General features: G+C 52.5%; 1 protein-coding gene across 3 annotated transcripts in view; it reads right to left on the reverse strand.

Annotated features, from left to right (window-relative positions):
* The window catches only part of KSR2 (kinase suppressor of ras 2), a 50484-nt gene that overhangs the window by 17539 nt on the left and 20320 nt on the right, over positions 1–12625 (reverse strand). For 2 of the 3 annotated variants that reach the window (XM_048964275.1, XM_048964276.1), the window contains exons 6-15: positions 8641–8710; positions 7927–8010; positions 6480–6547; positions 6219–6317; positions 5298–5416; positions 3026–3194; positions 1686–1727; positions 1326–1392; positions 1042–1090; positions 104–471 (exon numbers count right to left, since the gene is read on the reverse strand). In XM_048964275.1, coding sequence (XP_048820232.1) covers positions 104–471; positions 1042–1090; positions 1326–1392; positions 1686–1727; positions 3026–3194; positions 5298–5416; positions 6219–6317; positions 6480–6547; positions 7927–8010; positions 8641–8710 — 1135 coding nt within the window. The remainder of the gene's footprint in view (positions 1–103; positions 472–1041; positions 1091–1325; positions 1393–1685; positions 1728–3025; positions 3195–5297; positions 5417–6218; positions 6318–6479; positions 6548–7926; positions 8011–8640; positions 8711–12625) is intronic. The other variant, XM_048964277.1, reaches the window with a different exon arrangement.

Raw genomic sequence — 12625 nt, forward strand, 5'->3', positions numbered from 1 at the left:
GGAGACTGGCCATCCTCACCTCTCAGCACCTCGACGAGAAGCTGATCACATGAGAAAACATTCTGGGATGAAAACCTGACAGGGTCACGATGCTGGGTCTCACCTGGTGATGATGGCAAGGTGTGGAGGGCTCATGCAGGCTCCCATGAAGAGCACCACGTTCTCGTGCCGCGTCTGCCGGTACGCCATCACCTCCCTCTTGAAAGCCTTCAGCTGGTCCTCGTTGTCCCGCTCGATGTCGATGAGACGGATGGCCACTTCCCCGTGCCAGCGGCCATGGAAGACCTGCCCAAAGCGGCCCTTGCCAATGAGCTCGCCGATCTCCAGCTGCTCAAAGGGGATGTCCCACTCCTGCAGGAAGATGCTGGTCTGGCTGGCTTTGCGGGGGAAGTTGCGGGCGGAGAGGAGCGAGAGGTTCATCTCCTCAAAGTCGTCCTCTGACTCCTGAGCCTCCTCGGTGCCTTCCTCATTCTGTGTGGGGACAGTAAGGAGGACACGTGGGGAACAGCACCTGTCTGCCACCTGGGCATTCAGTGGGGCTGCGTCATGCAACGTGCCATAAAACAGCAAAATGCTGCCAAGGAACACCCTCAAACCCTGCCCCTATGTCAAACTTTTGTGTCTCATAATATCTCTTTGAATATAAACCTGAGGGCAGACACAAAGCCCACACGGGATCCACTGCATGGGGTGGGACACAGGTGCAGCACGAAATCCCAGAATCATCCAGGTTGGAGAAGACTAAATCCAACCACCAAGCTGACCTACTGAGACCCATCACTGGTCCATGTTCTGCTGCGACTGGGCAGGACAGGCCTGGCTGATAATCAGGTTATCATCTGGTTCCCGTGAAACATGCCCTGAAATACACATAATACAGGTGCCAACAGAACCCAAGGCTAAGCCCAAACAGTTCTGTGAGTTGTATCTGGAGGTGTACAGATGACGAAGGCATCAAAATGCCAAGCCCCCGTTCCCTGTCTCAGCTGCAGCTTCTGAACTTTTCCTTTCACTCCTCATGCAAAACACACAGCATCTCACCTCTGACGTGGGCTCCACTTCAATTTGAAGTAATGGATTTCCTTCCAGGCTGTCAAAAAAAAAAACAAACAAGACACAACAACTACAGCATGAAAACTGACATTAGGTACATCATCTTCCCAAGGGATGCAAGAAGTGCTTGCTGATCTTTAAGGCATCCCTATCCCTACAACTTCCCCAAAAAGAAGTTAGCATCCTTCAAACCCCAACAGGTGATCCCAGCCATTTAAATCCCCCTCTTTCAAACCCTTCCCAAATGGCATTTCCAAAAGGACATCACTCACATGGGGTTGGATGTGACGGGGTGCAAGACCACCTGTGGGGCTCGGGTTGGCGTCTCAGGCACCACATCTAGAGAGGAGAGAGTGCAGTGAGAGTAGGATAGGGAGCAAAGCTCCAAAACCTTGGGACATGCCCTTGTGCTATTCAGTCTGGCTATGAATTAGCATCCCCTAGCCTGCGGAACCTTCAGAACGCATGGTTCAGCAGCAAGGTGTCAGGTTTTGGCAGAACCCCATCTTCATGCAAAATCCAGCCATGCACCCACCCCCAGTGAGGTGGAAGGTGAGCTGGGTGGATCTTGCCCATCTCCAAGGGGACACTCAGTACTCTGCACCACAGGAGAGACTTTTGAGGAGACATACCTGGGAAAATGAACTGCTGCTTGTACTTGTAGTAATGGGAGGCTGCAAAAGAGAGAGTGGGCTTAAGCACTGACCCTGACACCATGGGTCTGTGCCCAATCCTCTACCGTGAGATCTGACCCCGAGCACAGCTCCTGCCCACACTGTGGGAACACAGATAATGCAATCCATCCTGTGCACGCTCCCTCCCCAGCTCCATAAATATATTAAATGTGTGCAGAGGTATTTTCCCTCTTGCATTTCCTCCTTATATACCGTATTGTAAGCTCTTCTGTGCTCTGTGCCTGTACAAATGCCAAGCCCACAGGCAGCGCTGGGGGACGACGCCACAACAGTCAGGTTAGCAGCTCATCATGCTAAAACTTCCCTGCTTTGTGCCAACATCAGCAACTCCTTCACACCAGTAATTAACATTTGGGGAGAGATGATGCTGCCCGTGGGATTTGAATGCTCAATTGCAAGCAAAACCCATGGGCCGTGAACATTGCGACTCGTCCCACAGACACCAGGCAGTGAATTTGCAGCTGTTGCACCTGTTTTTGCTTGATCCTGCATTTCTAAATGTAGGTTTTTGCCAAGCATTAGGGAAACATCCTTTAAGCACAGGGCTGCATCCCTCCTGGTGCATTTGGACACTCATCTGTATGAGCACAAGGAACAAAGACATACAGGGCTGCTGAGCCTACCAGAGGTTAGCACCTTCTTGGTGCCTTGGTCTTATCCTGACCTTCAAGATCCCAGATACAAACTCTCAGCTTCTCCTTTTGAGCTTTGAGACCTCAGAGCATCATCAACCCCACAGAGGGACCAGAGCAACCCTGATCCAAGATCAAAGGAGACCCAAAGGTAATTCTAGGGGAAAAAGTCACCATGTTGTGATTTCCCAGCTCAAATTCTAATTTTCAAGATGACCATCTCACCGGGGTCGCTCTGATCTTCCCACACAGAAAGATGAAAGCGTGGTAAGTCTTGCTTTGTGTCCTACCAGCCACTGCTCACACGTGCAATGGGTTGGAGCTCCATTCCTGCCAGCCCAGTACAAGCCCAGGTCCCCCAGGTGCCAACTATGGGCTTTCCTTCTGATTTCCATTTCAAACAGCACAAAATAAATCCCCATCCCTGGTGGTGCTCAATGCCAGGTTGGATGGGGAAATGCAGGAGGAACCCAACCACCTGGCCCCCACCCCACCGAAGATGAGGCCACATGGAGGTGACATGGGACCAACGAGTTTCACCAGCCCTGTTTCAGTCATGGGTGTCTGAGCATCTCAAGGCAGAGCCTAGGCTCCCGCTGTGCCCAGTTCTGTGGAATATCTGCAGAAGGTGGACACATCTGGTACCTGGCAGGTTGAACTGCTTCTGCTGGCGTGGGCACTGCGGGGATGGGTGCAGCGGGGACGGCGGCGTGGCGCTGGGTGGCAGTGGTGGGGCCGGCGAGGATGGCGTGGAGGAGGTGGTGGAGGAGGGATTGCTGCTGGAATCCGGCTGGTAGGGCACCGGGATGTGATCCTGGGGAGGGGAGAGGATGAGGGCAGTGCTGACGACGGCACCACAAGGTGCTGCCACGCAGGAGACACCAAGGCACAAGTAGCAGTGACACGGTTCAACCCACCGCTACAGTCTGAGAAGGTCTAGAGCACAACTGGAGCCCCAGCCTGACTTTTTTTCCTGTATGCGTACTCAGAATTTGCACCAAGGCTGCTCCTTCCTTGCCAACCCCTCTGTGCTGCGCACCCAGAGATGAGAGCACTCCAAATCCATAAAGCTGGGGACAGACATTCCTGCAGTTTGGTCCTTATGGGTGTAATGAACCTGGCAGCTTCTGCTGACCTCTGTAAGCCAAAATCCACTGTCCTAACTGGAGCACAGGCTGATTCCTGGCAGGTTTAAAGAACCAGGCAAGGCTCTCCAGGCAGCACCTGGGCATCCCAACGCACCTCATGTGAGATGACCTGAGCTCCGTTAACTGATCCTGCTCAAGGCTGGGACAGCTGTGATGGGCACATGGAGATGGGGCACTGAGGGCCACCTGGGGGCAAAACAGCAAGGAGGACCTGAAGGATCTGAGCATCTGAGAAGAAAACAGAGAGTTTCCCCACTTCATCCATGCTGCTCATTTTGGAGACACTCTGCAAGCTCTGATTTTCCACCTCCAGAAGCATACACCCATGGGAAGACCTGCCAGCCTCCCTGGTTGGTATTTTGTCCCAGCTGATGAGGTTTTAAATGAGCTGGGCTTCTCAGGAATGCCACCCACACTCTGTATGGTCCATCCCGACACACACAGCAACCTTGGCTTGGTTTAAACAAAGGCCAAATGCTAAAAACAATGTGATTCCTCTGCTACACGCAGAAAATGGGACATCTCTAGAGAAATACTTTAGGAAACATCAAAGAAAGGAGGGGTCCTGAAGCATGAAGCCCTTCTGGGAATGGGAGTGCTGGGGTCACAGCCTCGGCAGAAGCATAGGGACCATTTCCAGCTGCTGCTGATGCAGGCGTTGCTATCGGTCCCCCTTAGTAATGCCCCGTTGCATCCTCTAAGCTGAGCACAGTTCATTGAATTTGCATATGCACATGTATATTAGGACATATATCTATATATCTCGATGAGTGAATGAGTCTCATCTGTGGTTTTCAGAGCATAAAATACAGAGTGCATTATTACACCCTGGTTAGAGGTAAGCTGAGGAAGGAGCTGATGCAGTGGCAGAAGGAGCGCAGTGCTGATTGCCCTCCTTGCCCCAGCCCAGTGCTGAATCACTTCCCCAGTGCCCTCTAATAAAATAAAAGAGCATAATACCTACATGAAACAAATCACTTGAAGGACCTGCACTAAAAAGAGAAATGCCTCTGTGCTCCTGTTGGCTCCTGCAGCAGCTTTCATCCTCCCCAGGTGCCCCCTAAGCCATTTGCACCACACCAGAGCCACAATAACAGCAAGGCAGATAATTACACCGAGGATCTCCTAACAGCTCAGGGTGTAAGGACTGCAGCAGGCTCTAAATCTCATCTAATATAAACCCACGCTGGTTTATTACGATTAATGTAGTGTAGAGAAAGGGAGCCAGGTGCATTGCCAGGGCTGGCTTGGCTGGGTCAGGGACATGAGACTTAGGCAATAGCTCTGATCCCATGTGATTTTTGAGCCATTTAAAATAAATAAGGTTGGTAGACATAAAACACACAGAGTATCCCACAGAGGTGCTGTGATGTGCCTGAAGACTTGCAGAGCCCCAGCAGATGCTACAGCAATGGGAAAACCCAAAGGACCCCTCCTGCTCCAAGCATAGGGCATGTTGGTTTTTTTGCCTTTCGTTCATCCCTTCCCTTAAAAATGCCTTTCAATGCTCTTCTCCCACATGGGGTTTGAACTCCTTCAGTGATCTTTGAGGTCCCCTCCAACCCAAGCCATTCAATGATTACATGGCTTAGATGCCCTGGGTGGGTGATGAATGGACCCAGAGAAGTGGTGGCCAAAACCCCAAAAAAAGCACTCAGATTTTGGGGATGTGGAGCCTGATCCCCTCTCGGAGAGCACAGAAGGGAACGATAGGGGAACAGAACCTCTGTAGCTGCTGGGGGGTCAGAGATGGGATGGCATGCACTCACCTTGTTGAGCTTGTTGGTTTTGGGGAGCGTCTGGCTGACGTGCAGGTCTGAATAGCGCGGGGGCTTGCGCAGGGGGTTGTTGATGTCACAGGGCACCGACTCGGTCCGCACCAACCGTGCTGCGAGGAGAAGGGAACAGGGAACGGGGATGGAGAGGGATGGGGAAAAAAAAAGAGAGAGACCCAACGATGTAAAGAGGCATTTGGAAAAGAGCAGCTGCCACCAGAGCCCAGTGTGAGCCATTTCCCACCCAGTGCCACCATCCATCCTCCTCCTCGCGGTGGGCAGGGAGCCGGCTCAGAGCCTCCCGCTCGCAGCAGGGACCTTTCAGAAGCTTTGGGAGAGGGTTATTGCATTCATGTTGAACTTTGGCTTGCAGGGACTACCCCAAAGGTGGGCAGCTCCAGTGCTCAGCCCAATTCTGGGGATTCGCCCACCTCCACGCCAAACTGCCTTGCAGGGCGCCACCAGCACAATGCGTTTCCCCAGGGCTAAAATACTGAGCATGCTTTGGGCAGTGTGTAACATGCTCATTAGCTCAAAATTAAATGCAGAAATTGGAACTGGCACTGCAAATATTTCCCCTAAAGCAGTCTCAGCCCTTCATCCTCCACCATCAGAGCACCTGGCCAAAATCTGGAAGAGAAGAGGTGGGAAGGGTTCTCCAGCTGAACATCTCCTTTTGGGCTTGCCAACGCGCCCAAATTTCTGAATTTCTCTGTATTTCCAAATTTCTGAATTTCCAAGCATCTCCAATTTTCTCTGTATTTCCAATGAGCTCTCGGGACAGGCAGCTCTGAAAGCATCATGAGAGCATCTGGAGGGGCGCAGCCGGGACCCCCATGCACCGAGCGCCGCAGCGGGTCCGGTCCCACGCCCTGAGCTCTCCAAAGCAAAAGGCTGAAACCTGTTGGCACTTACCCCGTGCGGTGGGGAATCTGAAAAGAAAAGGTGGCAGGGGGAGGGTGGGTGGAAGCGGTTTGCAATGCAAATCTGCCTCGCCCCGCACGGCTCGTCTCCCTACAAGCGGAAAAGACGGTCGGTAAAATTTTCACAGAGCGCCCAAAGCGGTTTCGGGAGCCTCGAGATGGAGGGTCGGGCTCCCGAAGTCGCCCGGGGGCTTCTGAAAGTTTTACCTGGCGAGAGCATCCCGGGAGGCAGAAGCGGAAGAAAGGCCCTTACCTCCGCGGTGGATGATGAGCAGGTGGCACGGAGGGGCCTCTTTGGTGCATTTGTTGTGGCACTTGAGCCTACAGCGGAGACAGAGAGAGAGCCGTAAGGGATGGGGATGGATGCGGCCTCCAGGGCATCACCGCATGCCTGGGGACCTTGGGGACGCCACGGTCCCTTGGGTGAGCAGCCCAGCACGGTCCCTGAGTGATATTTCTAATGTTGAACTGAGATAACGAGGGCATCGTAGGCATGGTGGTGAACACTCTGTAGAGTCAGAGCCCAGGAGGGCTGCACCCTGCGGCTGCGCATAGAGCAACAGCAGCTCCCACGCCCCAAAACGTTCCTGTTTGTTCCCAATTAGGGGTGGAAAAGAGTCCGCAGGATGGGGAGAGCCAGGGGAAAAGGGGGAAAAAAGAGAACAGGATTCAAAAGCCATCCGCAAAGGAGGAAAAACAGCAGCAGCTACAAGTCAATGAGCTGGGTAATGAAAATTCAGGAACCTCGCATGTTGGCTTTTATTGCAAAGCCATTCCTTAAGGGAAAGGCAGAGATTAATTTGGTATTCGAGACCTGGGGGCTTTTTTTTTTTCCTCTCTATTTGTTTGATTTGCCTTTTACAGGTAGGGGAAAGTAGCACTGGGCTGCGTGCTACGCAAAAGTCAGCAAATAGAAATCCTTTCTAAAAGCATGGGATGTGTTTGCTCTTTTCTAAGCAAATGCAGGAAGCAGGAGCAGGGCACATCCTGACCATTCTCCAGCCCTCATACAGAGGGAAGTTGCCCAAAGAAACGAGGCGATGCATGCAGGCGGCACTCGGCGCTCAAGGGAAAAACAAGCAGAAGAATCACCACTTTTTTTAAAAAGCAAAACAGAATTTTTACTATTGTTACTTCCAGAAAGCCCTCACCACCACCACCACCACCACCACCACCACCCAGACCCAAGCAGTAATTCTGCATTCCCTACCCTGATTCCAACCCCCATTTGCTAACTCATCAGCATTTAATCAGCGGCCCCAGCGATCGTTATCGCTTGATAGCCCTGCTAACTCAGTTACCAGCAGACAATCAGCAAATTCCCAGCACTGATCCCTAGCAAGGCAATTGGGCTCCAGCAGCAGTTCCACTAAGTGCTGATTCCTGCTCGATACGGCCCGGGGCTGGGCAGTCCTGCATTTAAATGGCATTAGTGCGCGCCTCGCTATCTTTGTCCATCTCCTGCTGACTTTATGGGCTTCTCCACCACGGTCCCACTTCTTTGCTGTGGCTTTGGATGGGTCGCCACACACCCGCTGGTAAACAGAAGGCTTTTGTCCCTCAGACCTCCGCTCAGCCCCGTGCTGGGTGTTTTCCCACTCAGTTTAGGGAGATGCTGACCCCCTCCCATCTCCAAACCCTGCCCCTTTCCACCACTGCAGCTTCACCATCCTGCAGCTGCAGCCCACAGAGCTTCGTACTTGCAGTTTTTGCACTTTAAGCCAAACAACATTCCTTTCCCGCAGACGGTGCAGGTCTGGGACATCCAGTACTTGGTGGAGAACCTGCAGAAAAAAGGCATTGAATGGTTCCTACAGCACAAACATCCAGATGCGTGCCAAGCCACAATTTATCCTTTGCTTTACACAGAGAAATGCAGGGGCACCTCTCTAAAGATGCCAGAGCACATCCCTGGGTCTGCCTTTGGGTTATGCAGAGCCTGCTACAAAGCACATCAAAGTGGGCACCAAGGAGGACGGCCTGCAGCTTCCAACCTTTGCCCACCCAACACTCTGTACATGGTTCTGAACCCCCCCCCCAGACCCAGCACTCAGCCTCCAGCCTACACCAAGGTTATTTCAGCTCTACGCCCTCCCTCAAGACAGGCAATAAACTGGAAATGGGAAATTTGCTGAAGGTTGGAAAGGTCACGGCCAACGCGTGGCTTTTATTGATAGCAGCTCAAGCCTTATCTGACCCAAATCTGAGCTGAAACGGCAGCACAGTGGGCTGCTGGCACAATGCAGCCAAGCAGGAGAAAGGGGGAACTTTTTGCAGAGCTCTGTGCAACGGGAGGACACAGAGACGCCCATTACACACAACACACTGTGCTGAGGCTGCTGCAGGTCCCGGGGGAGCAGGGATGGCACAGGGATAGCTCTGGTGTCCCCACTGGTTGCCCCCATCCTGCATACCTGTGCTTTATGGAGTTGCCCAGGTCTCGGCGGGGGATCTGTGGGGACCAGCGAGGCACTGACAGCGTATCTATAGAGGGCAAGATGGGGAAATTACCAGGGTTAATGCAGGAGAAAGCTGGAGGTGCAGAAGCACCAAAATACGAGGTTTTGCCAAACTTAGAGATATCCTGGAAGGCTCTTCATTTTTTCCCCAGGAAAAGACCTGCTGAGCTTTGAGTGTGGGGGAAGTGGGCTCCTACCACTCCAGCAGCCTTGGGTCAGAGAGCAAGGCAGGAGGTGCAGCCATTTTTGAAGAAAGGCAAAACGAAGCACAAACGGCACTGGCATCATTTATTAATAAGACATCACGCCTCTCACTTGCGTTTCTGGCTGAACAAAAAAAAGCTGAGCATCAGCCGCTTGGAAGCCAAGCGAACTCTTATCCAAACAGGCAATCAAACAAGGAAAGCAGCCTCTGTGTACTTCAGCAGAGGGAAAGAGAGGAGAAAGGGCAGCAGGACCTCAGAGGGGTAAGAGAGGGGAGATGCGGGGTTGGGCTTCTGACAGCTGCAGCCCCAGCATCGGCTGGGCACAGGCAAATCCCTCGCTAAACACACGCAGTGCGATCCCTGCCAGCGGCTGTTTGCTCTCAGATCCCACTTTAATATAGCAGGCAGCAGCGCACTGTAATTGTGCTCGGGCTGAAGGTTACATTTCCATGCCCACACCCATCGCCCTGCTCCGCAAAGCGTCTCCAAATCACCCCACATCACTCCTTCCCTGGCTTTTCCAGCCCTGGGGCACGGTTAGCAATTAAGATGTTTGAGGACTGCAAAGTCAATTAGGATAATTGCTGCCCCTGTAGCCCATTTTACACCATTGCCTATTGTATTGTTATTACCAATATTTTCAGCTCGCATCTCTCAGCACTGCATCTCCATGGGGCCGATGCGTTTTGGGGATGAATCTCAAAGCACTCTATCCCCTAAGTGCCATTTTCCCACACGTAAATCACATGACACAAATAAAATCCCCCCCATCAGTCCCAATCAAACAGGCCAGAGCAGCTCCTCTCCCATATTCAATTACCAGCTCTGCTTTAAGCAGCCACAATTTATTTGCACCAACTTTCAGCTGGTCCCAATTAAATCCAGCCATCCCAGGAAGGGGGAGACAGAAAGATGGCCGAGGCTTTTAATTACCTTCTAAATGCGCTCATTGCAAAATTTATTTAAATGTACTGGGGGGGGGAAGGGTTAACTTCTGAACAAAGATGAGACCTGGATGCTTCATGGTTAGTTATCTCCATTACAGGGGATGAAGCGTGCAGAGCAGCGTGCCCAGCAACAGCACTGCTGCCTGCAGGAGGGGAGCAGCACCCGGCACAGCCCCCAGGATTGGTGGATCAGTACAGAGGGAAAGGCATTGCAGCAAAGGTGAGATGACAGAAGGACCCGTGTGACAGGAAGGTGCTACAAGGGAAGGAAAGAAGATTGCTCACACATATCAGAAGATTCCAGGTTCACAGGGGAAAGCTCCACCAAGGAAAGATCTCCAGAAAGAGACCCTTCCCCAATGGCAGCCAGCCCTTCAATGAGGCCTAAGAGAGGTGCAGCCAGGCTCCATCCCTTCCTATCACAGCTGAATTGCCTCCACCTGTGCTCCCAGGGCTGACCGGCTCCTTTCCCCAGCTGCTCCATCAGTGCTGCAGGCTGGGACTCAGCAGTTCCCATACATCTGTGCATATTTACCTGTGAGAAACAGGTATTCCTCTTGTCTCAGGCGTGATTAATTGAGGGCTGTGCCTAAGGGGAAAGTGAGGATGCCTCTGATGGATGCAAATTCTCCCTTCCAAATCCCAAATGCACCAGGATGAGAGGTGGTCAGAAGATAAAAGCTTGTGGCCACGGTGGGAGCAAAGGATACGTGCCATTGGTGCAACAGAAAGGCCACTGTGGGGTTGGATCCCGTGCAGGTTTGGCATTGCTGTCACCCCTTTTTCAGCAGGGATCTGTGCTGCACCCCATTCATACCAAGGGGACTTTATTTCCCCAGTGAAAGAGGAAAGCAGGAAAAGTTGAGTAGTGAAACCACCTCCTTCCAGAACCCTAAAAACTGGCCCCATGCTGGGTGCACATCCACCTCCATGAAGCATCCCCAGCCCTGCAGCCGGGCTGCCGGTACCCAGTGTGGCAGTCCTGCACCCAAAGCTCCCCAAAACAACCACGTTTCCCACTGCCTCTCACAAACGGGCACGGCACGATTCATCTCAAGTCAGCAGCCCACGCCTGACGGCTATCAGATGTGCCTAGAGACAGAGAAGGGGACGGTGACAGCCGTGTCCGGCGCAGCAGTGACAGCGGACAAGGGGAGAGGAGCCCTTGTCACCTCGCAGCAGTGACAGGCACTGCTGATGGTTCCCTGAGTGGCACTCGTCGTGCGTCACAGGTGACGGGGCCGGGATGCTGCTGAGTGCTGATGGGGCCGTGACGCCCTCGTGGCCCCTGCTGGCTGCGGGAGGAGGATGCTGGAGCACCGCACCGCATGGATAAGGGCGGCCAGAGCTGCCGGGCTTCATCTGTTTGGGGTTTCCGGCCTCTTTGGGGCAGATGGGGAGGGATGGGCTTGGGGCTCAGCTCACCCTCACCAAATGCGCTGGGAGCATCATCTGTGGGTAGGTGCACGGAATATTTTTGCATAATTCAGGCTAAAAAAGGCATCCAACATGCCTTCTTCTTCAGTGTACGCAGGGCTGAAACATGCCACATCCCTCGGGTTCATATGGACTTGTGTCACACCACAGCACAGGGATGTCCCTGCTTTGTCCCTGCTGGGGGTGGAAGGACGTTCCACAACCCTGTGGGCTGAAACTGAACCTCAGTTCAGCAGCAGCAGCTGAGGCAACCAAGGCAGAGCTATTCCCAGAGCATTTCTGGTTAAAAAAAAAAGCATAAGTCACTTGATAATAACAGCAGTTCTCCTTTGCAGCATGACAATCCTATTTATTTTCCTAAACGTCATGTTTGGTCAGTTAATTGACTTAAATGCTGGAATCATGATTTTTCTTCCCATCGGGAGCCTTGCAGGGCCAATCAGTCTCGCACAGAAAAAGCTGTGTGCTCAGGCTCAGTGCAGCCAGGATAGGAAACCCTACAAGAGCAAGGCTTTGTGCGCCCACTGCACATAGCTCCACACACCAGGGGATGCTGCATGGCTCCTGTCATGCCACAGGCCACAGAAAGAGCTTTTTCTGTGTGCTGTGGGAAGGCATTTAGCAAGGTCCTTGCACATGGAGACTTCACAAGTTGCTTCAGCTTGCAGAGCACAGGCTGCAGGTTTTTCCCTCCTGATGCTTGCAGGGCACTGTGTTCAAATGAACTGGGTTGCATTGGATTCTCATTTTCTTCTGCAGGATTGGATGCAGCTGGAAGGAGAGCAGTGAGGACAGATGCTGCACATCAAGAGCCACATCCAAATGTCCTCAACGTCCCCCTGCCCACCACACCAGGGGAGGAAGCAGATACTTCTTTATCTCCATCCCCACCCCTGCAGCAGCACCAGCAATGGCTCAGGACCATGATAGTCCCCTGCTTGTGGGCTCTCACCTGCTGCTCTCCCTTCTTTTACCTTCAGCATAATCTCACTGTCCTAAAGATTCTGGAAACGTTCACAATAATTGCATCTGCAATTGAGCAAATCTAACCCTGGGGAGAACACCCTTTGGAGGGGCACAGGAGCCACCAAGATCCATCTCTGGGGACAGACCTCAGGAAGGTTCTCAAGCCTGAGCGTGAATGTTGCCAAGCAAGCATTCTTCCGACCTGCAGTGTGTCTGAGGCCAAGCTACAATTCAAGGGCACCCCAAAAGTTATTTCTTCCTCTCTACTGTTTGTTTTCTAATAAAAGTCAGTTCGGATCTGAACTCCCAGGCATCCTGCCTCTGCTGGAAGGGAATGGGAATTTCACCCCTCTGCTGAGATTTGTAAGAGGAAAGGGTCTTTCT

This window comes from Lagopus muta, chromosome 17, assembly GCF_023343835.1.
Source record: "Lagopus muta isolate bLagMut1 chromosome 17, bLagMut1 primary, whole genome shotgun sequence".
NCBI classification, from domain to species: Eukaryota; Metazoa; Chordata; class Aves; order Galliformes; family Phasianidae; genus Lagopus; species Lagopus muta.